We start from the raw sequence: 15,125 nt of genomic DNA, 5'->3' as shown, positions 1-15,125 counted from the left end.
GTTGAAGCATGGCTGCTCCTGTGAATCCTGTGGCTCTGGGTTTGAGCCCTGTGGGCCATGACACAGATGTGGGATAATCTACCCACCACATTCAGTCCCTAATAGTTGGAGATAGACACCTGTGGAGATAGACACCACACCTGATCCCTACTAGTTGGAGATAGACTTAGGCCCTGAAGCATGAGGTTTAACATCTCTCCCAAAGGAAGGATCTCCTCTTCTTGGGAGAAAGAGACTGAACCAACCCAGAACAATTATTATTGTTATTCACTCTCAAGCTGCGGAGCAGAGTAGTAGGCACATTACCACCAGTTCAGACCTGTATTTTTGGTTGTCGTAACCTTCCTCCATCGGACATCCCCAACTCAGAGGGTCCCTCCTGCTAAATGGCGTAAGCATAAGCTCTGACCTACTGTCAAATGGTCACATTAAGGTGGATACATTCTGCAGAGCTGTGTTTTTAAAATCAATCACTCTGTAGCCAAAACATTTATGAGATTCAGCTAGGCCAGTTCTGCAGCAACAGCTAGCTCTCACACACACACACTCTTTGTGGAGGGTCTAATCCTGCAAGGTACCAAGCATCTCCTGAGAAGCACTGAACACCCTTTGGTGGGAACTGAAGGTGTATAAAAATATAAAAATTTTGTATAGCCTATAAAAATATTTGGAGAAAAATCATAGAATCATAGAATCATAGAATATCAGGGTTGGAAGGGACCCCAGAAGGTCATCTAGTCCAACCCCCTGCTCGAAGCAGGACCAATTCCCAGTTAAATCATCAAGGTTTGCCAAATGAGGAAAACATTTTTCAAACTTCTAAAAGGGTGTTGCAAATAATGGTGAGTTAGAAATACGTTCAATCCTTTATACCAAGATCTTTTGGAGGCAGTTTTGCAGAATAGCATTTCACTGGACAATCAGTATGCTACTTAGTCCATCTGTACTATGGCGTAAAAACTCATATTCTCTTTAAAAAAAAACAACAACTGCAGTTGAGGCAGTCAGAGATTAATATAAAAGTGACCCACAATTAAATGTTTTGTTTCAGTTCAACAAACCAAAATGTTTCACTTGGGGCAAACTGACCCAGAACTAAATACTTAATTTTAACGGAGAATCAAAACAAAATCTGCAAAATCAACATTTTCCTCAGGAAAATTTCAGTTTTGCAGAAATTGCATTTTCCATCCAAAAACATTGATGGAAAATTCCCAAACAGCTCTAATGGATAGAATTAATCCCATAAGACTCTTACACAATATCTTGTTTTCTCTCTTTTCTGCTTTGACCAGAAACTAGAATGGAGACATTGAGGCCACATGCATGTACACACACACAGTGAGAGAGAGAGAAATATATTATGAACCACTTTTTTTTAAAAAAAAAGGTCTCTCTAATAGGGGATAAATGGGAGTGTCCTTGAAATATTCATTCTAGCATGGGGCTGTGGAGACAACGCATCCACAGGAATGTTGTATTTATCACTGTGTGTGTTTTACTGCTAGATTGATCTTCGTGATGATCCCAAAACTTTGGCTCGACTACTTTATATGAAGGAGAAACCCCTCACTTACGAACATGGAGTGAAGCTGGCTAAAGAGGTATCGTTGTTTTGCATGACTCTATTGTTAGGACCCAGGCTGCAGGATAGTTTGGCCATAACTTTAGTTTCTGTATATTTCACTCAAATCCAATGCTTTCATTTTTTCCTCCATTTTCACTAACTTGGGCCCAAACTAAAACTTCCACTCCAAACACACTGGATTTTGCACCTTTAAGCCTGTCTCTAGTCTTACCTTGATTGTTCTGCAATCCCACTAATAAATCTCTGGTATATAACAAGCATACTCCATACATGAGACATCTGAATGTAATGAAACATCTAATGTTTTTAGGTTTGATTTAGGATCAGCCACTGCAACATTTCACCATATTTGGTCGTAACAAAATGGATACATAACAGGTTGTTTTACACATCCTGTTCAAACAAACTGTACATTGTGGATGTTATTCATTTATATTAACCTATAAAGACATTCTATGATTCTCCTGGGAGAAAATGTTACATCTGTGTTTGGCAGAGTAACATTAGTCACTGGGAAAAAAAAATGAATCGTAACCTACAGAAGCTGCATTTAGGCTGCAGAGATGGGAATGAGCTGGAAAGTTCTCATCTGGACTGGAGCTCTCCCAAAGTTTCAGTGTGTTTGGATCCAGCTTTTTAGCTAAGACTCATATATAGGAGATGGATACAAAAGCTCGTCTAAAATAACAAGCTCAGATGTATTCTCTCTGGTGCTACATGGGCTAATCATGATGGGACAAATTCTACTCTTAGTCACTCCCATACAAACACATCCGGCCTGATTCTCATTTAGACACTTGAGGCCACTTTACACAGCTACGTACAGGGGCCTTACTGTAAATGAGACTCAGGCCCATAGCCCTCTATTTTATGGGATCTTCTTTTCAGTTCATAATGTATAATTGCTCTGGGTAAGGAGAAGGGATGGAGAAATGAACATGAAATACGTACGTACGTCAATGCCAGCAACATCTGCATTCAGACACGAGCACGTTCCAACTAGTCACTGCACATATTGGTTATGCTGATATTTAGTCAGAGGGTTCTAAAAGGCCAAGCAGAGCTTAAAAGCAGGAGGAATTGCATTTATCCAAATTCATTTCCATGGGCAGGCTCAAGGTCCACTCTGCATGTGTGCAAGTGCCCACAGAACGGGAGGATATTTTTGACTCAGTGGCATGCCCCTGTCAATCACCCTGAGCCTGTAGACGCGCCTCTGCAATGGCTTCATCTCTGTGGAGTTTGATAGGGTAGGCCAAGAGCATGGAAGGGGAGCTAAGGATAGTTATGTTAAGTGACTCAACCACACTGCCAGGGAGCACCCGAGCCAATGCCTCCTGGAAACTCTGAGATCCATGCAATGCCTCCTGGAAACCCAGGAGATCCAGCTTCTTCTGTTCAGAGGAACCCCTATGCAGTGAAAGAGTTCCTACAAAATCTCAGCCGGCATACATGGCGCTTCCTCTTCCTGGCCAGCCCCACCGGCAAACTGTTGCTCCCTCCACTTCTCCTTCTGTACTGAGACAGTGCCCTGGCATCTATTCTCAATTCCTGTCCCACAAGGCCTTGTGGTAGTCCCATGATCAGAGAGAGAGCCAGGCCCAAGGTAGAGCTAGGACTTTAATCCATTTTAAAGGCATGGCTCACTCCATATCAGGGAGTTATGTGCACGTGAGGACAACAGGATCTGTAGGTCACAAACATGTCCTATTGTCTTCTTCTCCAAACTGTGTATTTATGATACCCCTCTCTCTCTTTCTCTCCTGTTTCAGATTGGAGCGCAGTGTTATTTGGAATGTTCAGCCCTGACACAGAAAGGCCTTAAAACAGTCTTCGATGAAGCAATCCTCACCATTTTTCACCCTAAGAAAAAGAAGAAACGCTGCGTGACATGCCACAGCTGCTGTACAGTTGTATGAAGTCACTTGAAAAGCAAAGCAGGACAGTGCTATTGTTCAACTAAACCCCCCCAGGTTAGAATGGCAATGAGCATCACACACAGACTGAAATGGGGAACATGACCAGAAAGGGGTCCAATTAAACCATATCGGATTCCTCAATTTTGTGAAACCTCAGGCTGTAACATGTTAGCCAGCTAATGTCTATTTGCTTTCCTAATCCTATAGAGCTGTAGGCAGCCTGTTCCCACACTATGCTCGTATGCACTGAGCCAGTATAAAACAGGATGTCTGCTAATGGCTGACTCTGAATCAGGTTAGGGTTAGGGTTAGGGTGCTGTGTTGAAAACTTTAAAGACACTGTAAAACCACCAAGAAAAACTTCATTTGTGGCCTTAAGCAGGAATTGATCAAAAGTATAAATTTATAATACTTAAGAATTGAATATGAATGGATTGAAAGCACAGAGAAATCATTAGGAGTTTAATATGTAATCATAGACGTTATCTATAGGATATACTTTCAAATTACTTTTCTTTATAAGATACTCACTAATTTCAGGATCTACTTTAGTTTGTTTAAAATGACATGAAAGCAAAGCAATAATGACTCCAATTCCCAGCCATTTAACTCATGTTACAGCATCAAGCCATCAAAATGGATCAGTATTTACCTCCAGATTGAAGAAATGTTCTTTTTACTACAAGAAATGACAAATATCTCTATTTTATACAGAATATGTCCAGGCTGGGCCAGGAGGTTTTCAGAAGCTGGATGAGGGAGAACAGTGGAAGTGAAAAACTGTAGCGTTAATTTGCAGAAACAAAGTGATCAGATCACCAAAAAATCTTGTGACTGACATGAAAAAAGCAGGGAGGTGTTGCATTGCCATGAGTATTATAAATTTAACCTACAGATTGGGTGCATTTCCACATCTCACCCAGCGGATGAAAACAAAAACAAACTAGCCAAAGTCACACGGATTTGAAGTGCTTTATAATGATCCAGTTGCATTATTTGAAATAGTTTTTTAGAAATGATCTTGTGTAAAGCTATTCATTTGAGCGGACTTTTAAACATGTCTATTTACTGTAGTCCTCTATTTGCTATTCATTGCTTTGTCTGTGTCTTCCATATTCATTATTGCAAATAGCAGTTAAGGTATAGTGTGGGTAGACTACTCAGGAACTTTCTTTCAGACAATATGCAGGATGATGTGCTGCAGCATGTAATATGGAGACAGGAAGCCTGAACCTCAAGGGAATGAAAGCTGACAATAAGCACTCTTTGCTGTGTGCCTTTTTGCTAAGGCTTCTCCAGGGAGCCTGTTGTTTTGCGCATCACAGCAAGATGCTGTTATACCACAGACACTCGGTGGTGAACTGTGAGGGTGTCTTATTACTTACATCTGCCTACAGGTGCCTTGGAGATGCCCATGTAGCTGTCTTGTTATGGATTTCATTTCTGATTGTACCTCTCCGGGGCATACAATTACAATGCCAGCAAATCCATGTTTCTAGACCTATAAAGGAACTCCCTGAAAAAAGCAACTGCAAGAGTCAGTGTTTCCAGACCTAGTATGGAATTGCACCCTCTCCCACCAGCAAAGTACCAGCCCAAGTATTAATTTACCCACCGTTTTTTTGGAACAGCTAGCATTCTCCTCTTTGGATGCACTGTACAGTGCTTGTGTCTATAGAGGGGCAGCTAGAAAGCCTCTGCCATTAACGGGAGATTAGGGAACCAATCCTACAGTCCTTACTCAGGCAAAACTCCCATTGACTTCAGTGGGATTTTGAGTAAGGACTGTAGTATTCGGCCCAAAGTAAGCAACACCATAGATATAAGGTTCAATCCCACATTCATTGCAAATCAAAGACAAAACTCCCACTGACTTCAGTGATGATGACAGTATCCTTTACTACACAGATATTTATAGAAGGTTTTCCGATATGAGATCGTTGTCATTGCATTGTAAAAGCCTTGTTCTGAATTCCAGCTGCACGGCACCCATTAAAATCAGTGGAAAGTGCATGGCTAGAACGTACTGGCTGTAACTTAAGGGTAAATGAAGCAATTTCTGTTTTAGTAAATGCAACTCACTTAGAATTCAAGGGCCCACAATCCTACGGACACTAATTTAAGCTTTGCCATTGACTCTAATAGGAGCAGGATCAGAAGCCAAACATTTATATCAGTACAGGTCACCCATTATCTCCAAGACAAGGGATGGTTAGCCATGGTAATTGGTAAATAAGTGTCTTTTGCTATATTATTGCTAAGGATATGATTCTGTCACGGAGGTCACTGATACCATGACTTTCCAGGACCTCCGGGACTTCTTCCAGGGCAGGGCTGGAGCAGCAGTCAGCCCCAGGGCCACCAAAGCAGCAGCCCCAGGGCTGAAGCAATGGCCAGGGTTGAGTCAGCCCCACTGGGGCTGAAGCTCCAGCTGTCAGCCCCTGCCGCAGGAGCAGCAGCAGGGCCAGAGCAGAGACCTGAGGTCAGCCCCCAGCAGAACTGATTGTTGTCTCCCATCCCGCCCCTGCAGGGTATTTTTTGTAAAAGTCAGGGACAGGTCACAGGCTTCCATGAATTTTTGTTTATTGCCCATGGCCTGTCCCTGACTTTTAGTAAAAATACCGATGACAGAATCTTAACCTTAATTATTGCACAATTGAATTGTGATAAACATTGTGTCACTGTCCGTGGACATTACTGAAAATGAAGTTGCAGTAAGTCAGAGATGCTAAAGAAAATCTGGTGTGTGCCTTACACCTGGGGTACATATCATAGATTCATAGAATACCAGGGTGGGAAGGGACCTAAGGTCGTCATCTAGTCCAACCCCCTGCTCAAAGCAGGACCAATCCCCAACTAAATCATCCCAGCCAGGGCTTTGTCAAGCCTGACCTTAAAAACCTTTAAGGAAGGAGATTCCACCACCTCCCTAGGTAACGCATTCCAGTGCTTCACCACCCTCCTAGTGAAAAGTTTTTCCTAATATCCAACCTAAATCTCTCCCACTGCAACTTGAGACCATTGCGCCTTGTTATGTCATCTGCTACCACTGAGAACAGTCTAGAGGCATCCTCTTTGGAACCCCCTTTCAGGTAGTTGAAAGCAGCTATCAAATCCCCCCTCATTCTTCACTTCTGCAGACTAAACAATCCCAGTTCCCTCAGCCTCTCCTCATAAGTCATGTGTTCCAGTCCCCTAATAATTTTTGTTGCCCTCCACTGGACGCTTTCCAATTTTTCCACATCCTTCTTGTAGTGTGGGGCCCAAAATTGGACACAGTACTCCAGATGAAGCCTCACCAATGTCGAATAGAGGGGAACGATCACGTCCCTCCTTCTGCTGGCAATACCCCTACTTATATAGCCCAAAATGTCATTGGCCTTCTTGGCAACAAGGGCACACTGTTGACTCATATCCAGCTTCTCGTCCACTGTAACCGCTAGGTCCTTTTCTGCAGAACTGCTGCCTAGCCACTCGGTTCCTAGTCTGTAGCAGTGCATGGGATTCTTTCATCATAAGTGCAGGACTCTGCACTTGTCCTTGTTGAACCTCATCAGCTTTCTTTTGCCCCGATCCTCTAATTTGTCTAGTATCCCTAGTGAACATGCTGGCTCCTGTTTCATCCTGTCAAAGGGGTTGTCCTAGAATATGTTGACAGAAAGTTTGGGAAACATAGCTCAGACCAGGAAGCAAGCCCGGAGACGATGCCATTTTCTTCCGTACGAAAAGAGTTGCGGTTTGCGTCTCGGTTAGGTGAATGTGTTAATTTCCTAGTGCAGCTGGGCTGCGGGTGGCATGTCTGGCAGTGGGTTCACTGGACTCCCACGTATCAGAGGTGCAGCAGGAAAGCTAGGAGCAGACTGGATATAGAAATGTTTGGGGAATATTTTATTGACTTAGGGCCTGACCCAAATGCCCATGAAATGAACAAAAGCCCCCTCCCCCATCAATTTATTTCAAAGGACTTCGTATCAAGGGTTTAGAGCTCAATCTGACCCCACTGAGGTTTGCCACTGATTTCAATGGAAGATGGCATGCTTATTCCGTTCCCCAGGAATTGAGTTGATATACAGTATACACATACTTATGAGTCTATGGGTAAGGGAAAAATGGGGGCCAAGTCTCTTTCACCTGTACTGCAATACATGCCCTAAGGTTGGATCTGCCAGATAATGTTACAGCTCCTCTAAATTGAACTAAAACTCTAGATTGACAACTGAGCTTATCATAAAATAATGAGTACATTGGAAGAGTGCAATATATCATTCCCATCATGCCTCCGAGGAAACCACAAATAATTGCATGGTGGGGTTTGCTGCTGTTTAATATCAATGATGCCTGTTAATAATGATGGTATGACATATGATAGGCATGTTAAATCAGAAATTAAATTACCAATTATATCATCAATATAACTGCAGTAATTTTGGGAAACTAAATACTGTGATAATAGATGCTAAAATGCTAATATCCTCATATATTAAAAACTACAGACCTCTGTACAAATCATTGCATAGTAGAGGAAGTAGATGGAGGAATATTATTCTTCATGAAAAAAATATTTTAATTAATGCAAGGCAAGACTTTTTTTGCACTTATAAAGTGAAGAAAATCAATTTTGCCAGGTGATAAAACTGTGAATTAAAGAGATGCTTTCAAGCTGCTTATGACCAAAATTTTACCTACCCTCAAAGGGTAACAATCCACTTAGAAATGGCCTCTGGATTCTACGAATTTTTTAATTCCCTGCCCTCAAAAAGAAATTTTTAAATATAGCCAGAGTTTATGTAGGCCCTACAAGGCCAAATTTTCAAAAGGCCTCTTTAATTGCCCCCTCTCCCCACCGACTGTATTTGTGAGTGCACGTTTCTATGCCGGGTAACTTCCCAGCTGTAAAACTCACTATGTATTTTTGAGGGAAGGAGCTCCACTTGCATGGGTGAACGTGAGTTGCAGAGGCACAAGCCGTTGCCCTTTCTAAATATTGTGGGCAGAGTTAAGAATGACCTTTGAAAACTGGCCTACAGTACCTTGTGCTTTTCTGCTACAGTGCCAGCAGATGGACTATGAACGGATGAGCAAAGACTATTCCCTGAGTTGTTGTGACACCACTGATGGTTCTAAAGTAGAAACACGGAAATGAATAGAAACATCAGCTTATTTTTCAAGCACCATTAGAAACAACAGAAACAATAAACATTTGCCCTACCGAAAAGCTGTAGACCAGCAACCTGATGTTATGGTGCCAAGCACCTGCAGCGCCCCCTGGAAATCAGGCCCTGAATTCATAATGTTATTCTAAAGCTTATTAGAGTAAGTAAAAAGTAAAAACTACTCCAAGAAATCATTTGACAATGATCATAGTTTATCTCAATTGATGTCAAAGCCGTTTCTGGCTGACCTACTTTTGTTAATAGCCTATTATCTTTTCAAATGCTTTCAGATCTTAAAAGGAATGTGCTAAATCCTAGCCTGGGCTTTTTTTTTAAACCTACATATTCTATCAAGAGTTGGTTTAATTAATAACTAAAATGTAAATAGGGTCCCAACAAAAATTTTCGTGGTGAGCTCTTTGACGGTGCCTGCCAATAAATGGATGCTCTGTTGTCACACTGGGTCTGATCAAACAATCCTAATGCTTACAGGACTTCCATAGACGTCAACCTCAGTTATGTATATATATGTAATGTAGGATAGGGCACTTAGTACTTAAACAAAATATATTCCGGCGGATAGGAGGGCTAGTCTGTCTTGCATGAGAAATTTCTTCAGGGGTGAGAAAATTCTTCAGCCTAATAAAATTCAAGAGCTTTTCTAGTTAATTTGGAAGAAGGCTTTTGTCTTAATTATGATTTTTACTGGAGCAATTCTGAACCAAGCTGCCACCAGCGACAAACTTTGTTAAGCTTGGCACTCTTAACATCTAACCATTCTTAAGTCCATAAAACTGAATGCAAAGCCTGGGGCACGCAGCCTGGACTGGAAAACAAGCTGAGATTTTCAGAACTGTCTGAATTGGGCATTCAGCTCCCTTAGTCAACTTTGGATCTCTCAGCCTAAAGGTGCCAAGGGGGTATCTAATGAGGAGCTACAAGAAAAATGTTTACACATGTATATTTAAAGGCCTAATCCAAAAGCCACTGATGCTGATAGGCTCCTTTCAGTTGACTTCAAGGGGCTTCCAATCAGGCCCTAAATTCAACAACATATACAATATGTTTAGTGATATTTCTGTGATCTATTTTAACAAGATTGCCCATGTTGCCTGTTCTCCTGTCATGTCATGTAGGAGAGGATGCTACTGAATTAGTGTGGGTCAGATTGTGGCTGGCCCTGCACGCTGGTGCAATGGAGTAAGGGGGTGTAAGAAGCACCCTTAATCTTTTGTGCCATACCACCCCTTGTAGTGCATGGGCAGTAACAGGTTCCACAGAGCCACTATGTCTCTCTCCCTTTTGCCCTGTAGGTCCTAGCCCTAGTGAGTGTGCACACCTCTCATTGCTCTGCCTTTTAAATATCTACCGCCACAGCTACCATGCAACTTGTAAAGAACAAGCTGTTATATCAGATCAAGAAACAAAATATTTTTCTCAAGAAGGGCCCAATCCGGTGCTAAGTGACGTCGATGGGAGTCTTTCCATTGACTTCAGTGGGTTTTGGATTTGACCCTGAAAGCCTGCATTGTTAATAATCTGGGAATTAGATGCTAAAGATTAACATAGCTAAGAAAGGAAGCCCTAGGGCCCATGCCTCCTCCCACTGGTGTTAGTGGCCAAACTCCCACTGAGTTCAACAAGAGCAGGATCAGGTGCCTGAAAGACATGCCTCAACACCAAAGAAGTTTGCTTGATCAGTGTCTCTCATCGAAATGTCTCTGTCTTTCTTTTTTAAGTGTCATTTAATTTCATTAAGTAACAAAACTATCAGTACGACATGTGACTCTGGGTCTTGCTACTTTATATTGCATTCTAATCAACACTAAGCTCTAGGCAAGGCTCAGATTTATTCCTACATTCCATTCCTAAAGGGCCAGATTTTACACCTTTACTCACACTGAGTAGAGCCTCACTTTTCAAGGAGACCCATGCCCTGCTTGTGTAGTAAGGTATTGCTCCATGTCAGTGAGGGTGGCAGGATCTGGCCCTTAGTTGACGGTCCTCGTGTAGCATAGACCTTTTAATTAAACCCCTTCTAGCTAATCAGTGAATCACCTTGGGCCATATACTCTGGCGGCTTGTGTGACAAAAAAATATCAACTGCCAATAAGCCCTTCCCGCAAATCCTATCCAGAAGCCCACTTGGCACTGTACTCAATCAACCTACAGCACCCAAAATGGTCCCACAAAACATCCGCAAACTCCAGGAAAGAGGGGTGGGCTAAAGAAATGTGGAGGAGAGGCAGGGCAAAGCCAAACCCTTTGCATGCTACCCAGAAAAAACAAAGCAAATTACTCCAGAAACGTACATCTTCACGTTGCTCTGAGCAGCTTTCATTTGCAGTGAGCAAAATTCCACATCATTGCATTGAACCAGACCTATACAGTGGATGTTTCAGTATTCAGGGACTTATCTGCTCGTCTGTGGGGTGCGTCTGTACTTCATCTCACATGGCTAGCAGTGTCGATTTCATTTTGGCCGAGATTTTCAAAGTGACTCCTAAGTGCGGATGCTTCAAACTCTGGGTACCTTAAAGGGCCCAATGCTCAGAAAGTGCTGAACACCCCACCCTGAAAATCAGGCTCCTCCCAGATCTCTCAAGTTGGACCCCCAGAAATTGAAGCACCCATAGTCACTAGCCAATGTTGAAATTCTCAGCCCTTGTCTACACTGGAGATTTCAACCACTGGTGGCAGCCAGCAGTGTAGTTGTTTCAATGCACACCCCTAACATAGGCTATAACCACCATGTGCACTGGAGCAGCTTAAGACCTGCTTGAAACCAGGTTCAATGACACTGGTGCAAATTGGGGTGTCTAGTAGTTCACTTTTAGAGGACCGGCTGTTGCTCGTGTAGCTACACTGTGTGAACACCAATGGCAGTAGCTGGGGCAAATCCTCAGTGTGGTCAAGTTCTTAGAAAACGGTGCTGCCATTTCCATAATCCACATGCCCTCGTTGCAGGAAAAGCTCTTCATTGGCTCTCTATAGTCTTGCTGGCTGCTGCTGCCTGCAAACTCTCTCCTAGTTGGGTGGGATGATACCCATTAATTAGCATAGCTCAGCTTTGTGTAATACTGGTGTAGCTCTTAGCCTTTTTACTACAAAGAGGGAACAGATGGCTCCTTGTTCATAGTATTAGAACTTACCAGCTGAAAACTAAACTGAATTGTTGCTGATTCTTTTCAGGGTAAACCAGGTTGGTCTGAAAGCACATTTGCACTGCAGCATGAAAGCAATGCAGCGTGCACTCTCAGCAACACAGCGGCTACATGTTACATAAAACAGTAGAAAGAAAAGGAGGACTTGTGGCACCTCCTCCTTTTCTTTTTGCGAATACAGACTAACACGGCTGTTACTCTGAAACCTGTCATAAAACAGTAGATTACATGTGCCTAGCTGCACGTGCTTTAGCCTTTGTAAAATTTTGCCCTGTCCCAGGGGATTTCTGTCATGTTTCATCTGCTTCCTACAGCTGTAAACGACTGAACTCTTTCTAGCTTCATAGCATGAGCTGGAGTGGAGCAGCATCTCTTCTACCAGGAAGCGAGCTCAAAACAATTGAGATCAAAGACCGTTTCTAGATGTATTTGTACTGTGTAAAAATGAAGAAAAGAATCTGTAACAAAAGCAAATTGTTTTTCTAGAGGGAATGAGGATCCACTGACTTCAGTGGAAGACTTCCATTGATTTCCGTGTTGCTGGTTTACAACCTCCATTCTTATCACAGAAAATAATGAAATGAAATATGCATGGAAATTTTTATGCATAGTCAAAATGAATAGAAAAGTCAGTTAGGTAACGAATGCAGTGAAAGTGTGATATCTATTTTAGGCAAAGATATCATTATAATTTTCTGGAGCAGAATTGTAAAGTCACATTGCAAAGACAACAACCAGTAAATTTGGGCCCCCAAAATTAAGTTTTTAAAAGGTTAGGGAGAATCCAATAGCTGCTATTGATAGAAATGCTTTCAATATTTGTTTTTAATGTCAGTGAAAACTTTCTGAATCATGGGTGCAAAGGTAAACTTTCCAGGCTACTACTGCAATCCCAAACACAGTAGTGATAGGAACCACAGCATGAAACTTACTAGAAACAGAAAAAGAACTAACAAATCTAATCAAAATCTAGTTTTTATATTCCAAGCCATGCAAACATTATATGACTGGGCATAAATCAGGACAAGGCCACTTGAGTTTTGAAGTTCTGTTTTAATATTATAAAATGTTGCTAGTAATTACTGCCCCTTGAAAGAATCACTTTGCACAACAGTCTGTGTATGGTAGGAGGGGTCTGTATAGCAATCTCCATCTGAATCCTCTAACTAAAGAGTCTAGCATGGGATTTTCAAAAGTGCTTCTTATTGGTAAGGCTACGTTTTAGTCACGGGTATTTTTAGTAGAAGTCATGGACAGGTCAGTAACCATGACCTGTCCATGACTTTTACTATATACCTCTAACTAAAACTTGGGACGCAGGTGCTTGGGGAGGGGGGGCGGTCTGGGGGTGTCACAGGTGCTGGGGGGGTGACTTGGGACCCCTGCTGGTGCTGGAGGGTGGCCCAGGACCCCCACTGGTGCTGGAGGGTGGGTTTGGCAGGGCTCGCAGGCTCCCTACCTGGCTTAGAGTGTGCCTGCAACTCCTAGGGCAAGGGAAAGCCTGGGGGGCTCCGTGCGCTGCTCCTACCAAAAGCACCAGCTCCTCAGCTCCCATTGGCTTGGAACCACAGAAGTCACGGAGGTCACAGAAAGTCACGGAATCAATGATTTCTGTGACCTCCGTGACAGACACGCAGCCTTACTTATTGGCCTAACTCTGCTCCTAGTGACCTCAAGGGAAAACTTCAATAGAAGCTGAATTAGGCCAATGCTGAGTGCATTTGAAAACATCTCTTCAAATTTCCCCTATTTTCTGTCTTCTTTATTAAGGCTGTCAAATCTTTGAGCAGATAGACAGGTTGAGCCAATTCCATCCTCAGTTCTAATCACACTAGGGCTGAATTTGAGCCAAGGATACTCCAGTGACCTTGTAATGAGGTATTTTTATACAGCTCACCATATAACATTTAGAGACACTCTGCAGAAGATTATTTACTGTATAGATGTACCCTGATTTCCCCCATCATAGCTGCAACTATTTTAAGTTAGTCAGTTTTGCTTATGTACCCAGCAAGCTGTTCCTGACCTACGTGCATGTCCAGAATTTAAAAGCAGTTTCTTAAGTAGATGTGCATCTTTACTAGAGTTGCTTTTAACATGACAATTATTTTTCATTTTTAAATAAAAATCTTGCAAACAATTTTCAGCTTTCTAAAACCATTTTGGTTTAAAAAAATCAGTTTTTGGTAAAATATTTTGGTTTTCATAAACCAAAAACTGATTTTTTTAAAAATCCAAAAATAGAAATTATTTTAAGGAAAACCTTTTGGTTTCTGGTTTTTCATCAGAACCCAGAAAATTTTGACCAAAAGGAAAATTGTACAAAAAGATCCAGTCAAAAAGCCAAATAATTGTTTTTCAACAAAAAAAAAATTCAATGATCATTTTTTGACTAGTTGTAATCTTGACCCCTGTCCTCTGGGCAGCGAGGACATCTCTTTTGTTTTGTTTTTAAAGCAAGGCTTACTTTCTTACTTACTGCATGTAGTTTCCTCTGTTATTCTCAGTGCTGCATGAACAGAAGAGTGGAAGGAAACTGAGCACCAGCCTTTGCCTTAGCAGTCAGCTAAGACCCAAGGCAACCGTTCTTGCCCAGTGAAAGATCTCACTGAAATTTGATGGGCTGTTGGTTTGATTGTTTTATCTGGGTTATGTCTGCAGGACTGGACCCATAGAGTCTTCACTGATGAAATTGTCAGGCATGTGAAGCATGATTATCCATAACTTAATGTAACCCACTGTTCAGTGTGTGTTACATGTCGCCCCCTGCACCTGGTCTCCAAAGGATTACCTAAGACTATGTCTACACTGCAATTAGACACCTGTAGCTGGCCCATGCCAGCTGACTCGTGATTGGGCTAAGGGACTGTTTAATTGCAGTGTAGACTTCCTGCCTCGAGCTGGTGCCTGGGCTCTAGGACCCTGTGAGGTGGGAGGGTCCCAGACCTCAGGCTGCAGCCCAAGCCCAGAAGTCTACACTTCAGTTAAACAGACCCTCAGCCTGAGCCCTGTGAGCCCGAGTCAGCAGGCATGAGCAAGCTGTGGGTGTCTAATTGCAGTGTAGACATGCCCCACGGGACTTAGACCCAGATCCCTAAAGGTATTTAGGCAGCTACTTCTGGTGATTTCAATGGGAGTTAGACTCCTTCTTTTCAGGATCTGGGCCTTAGTTCTTTAGTTCAAGCAGTTGAGGCAATGCTTTGAGCTTTGGGATCTAAGCCCTGTTGAGGACCATGGCAAAAGTCATCATCGTAACAATATTTTTCAAGTGGCATATTTTTCAGAAGCTGAAACTGGACTG

The 15,125-nt window shown here is 42.4% G+C and overlaps 1 protein-coding gene across 1 annotated transcript in view; it reads left to right on the top strand.

The window, feature by feature from the left end:
- Positions 1–13,132, top strand: part of RHOJ (ras homolog family member J) — a 76,711-nt gene extending 63,579 nt beyond the window's left edge. The window contains exons 4-5 of the mRNA XM_073349899.2: positions 1,509–1,604; positions 3,361–13,132. Of these exons, the coding sequence (XP_073206000.1) occupies positions 1,509–1,604; positions 3,361–3,507 (243 nt within the window). The 3' untranslated portion in view covers positions 3,508–13,132. The remainder of the gene's footprint in view (positions 1–1,508; positions 1,605–3,360) is intronic.
- Positions 13,133–15,125: the final 1,993 nt, after the last annotated feature.

Source organism: Lepidochelys kempii, chromosome 6 (assembly GCF_965140285.1).
Source record: "Lepidochelys kempii isolate rLepKem1 chromosome 6, rLepKem1.hap1, whole genome shotgun sequence".
In the NCBI taxonomy this organism is placed as follows: domain Eukaryota; kingdom Metazoa; phylum Chordata; order Testudines; family Cheloniidae; genus Lepidochelys; species Lepidochelys kempii.
Note: the sequence above shows the minus strand (reverse complement) of the source record. Positions and strands in the feature narration are given on the sequence as shown.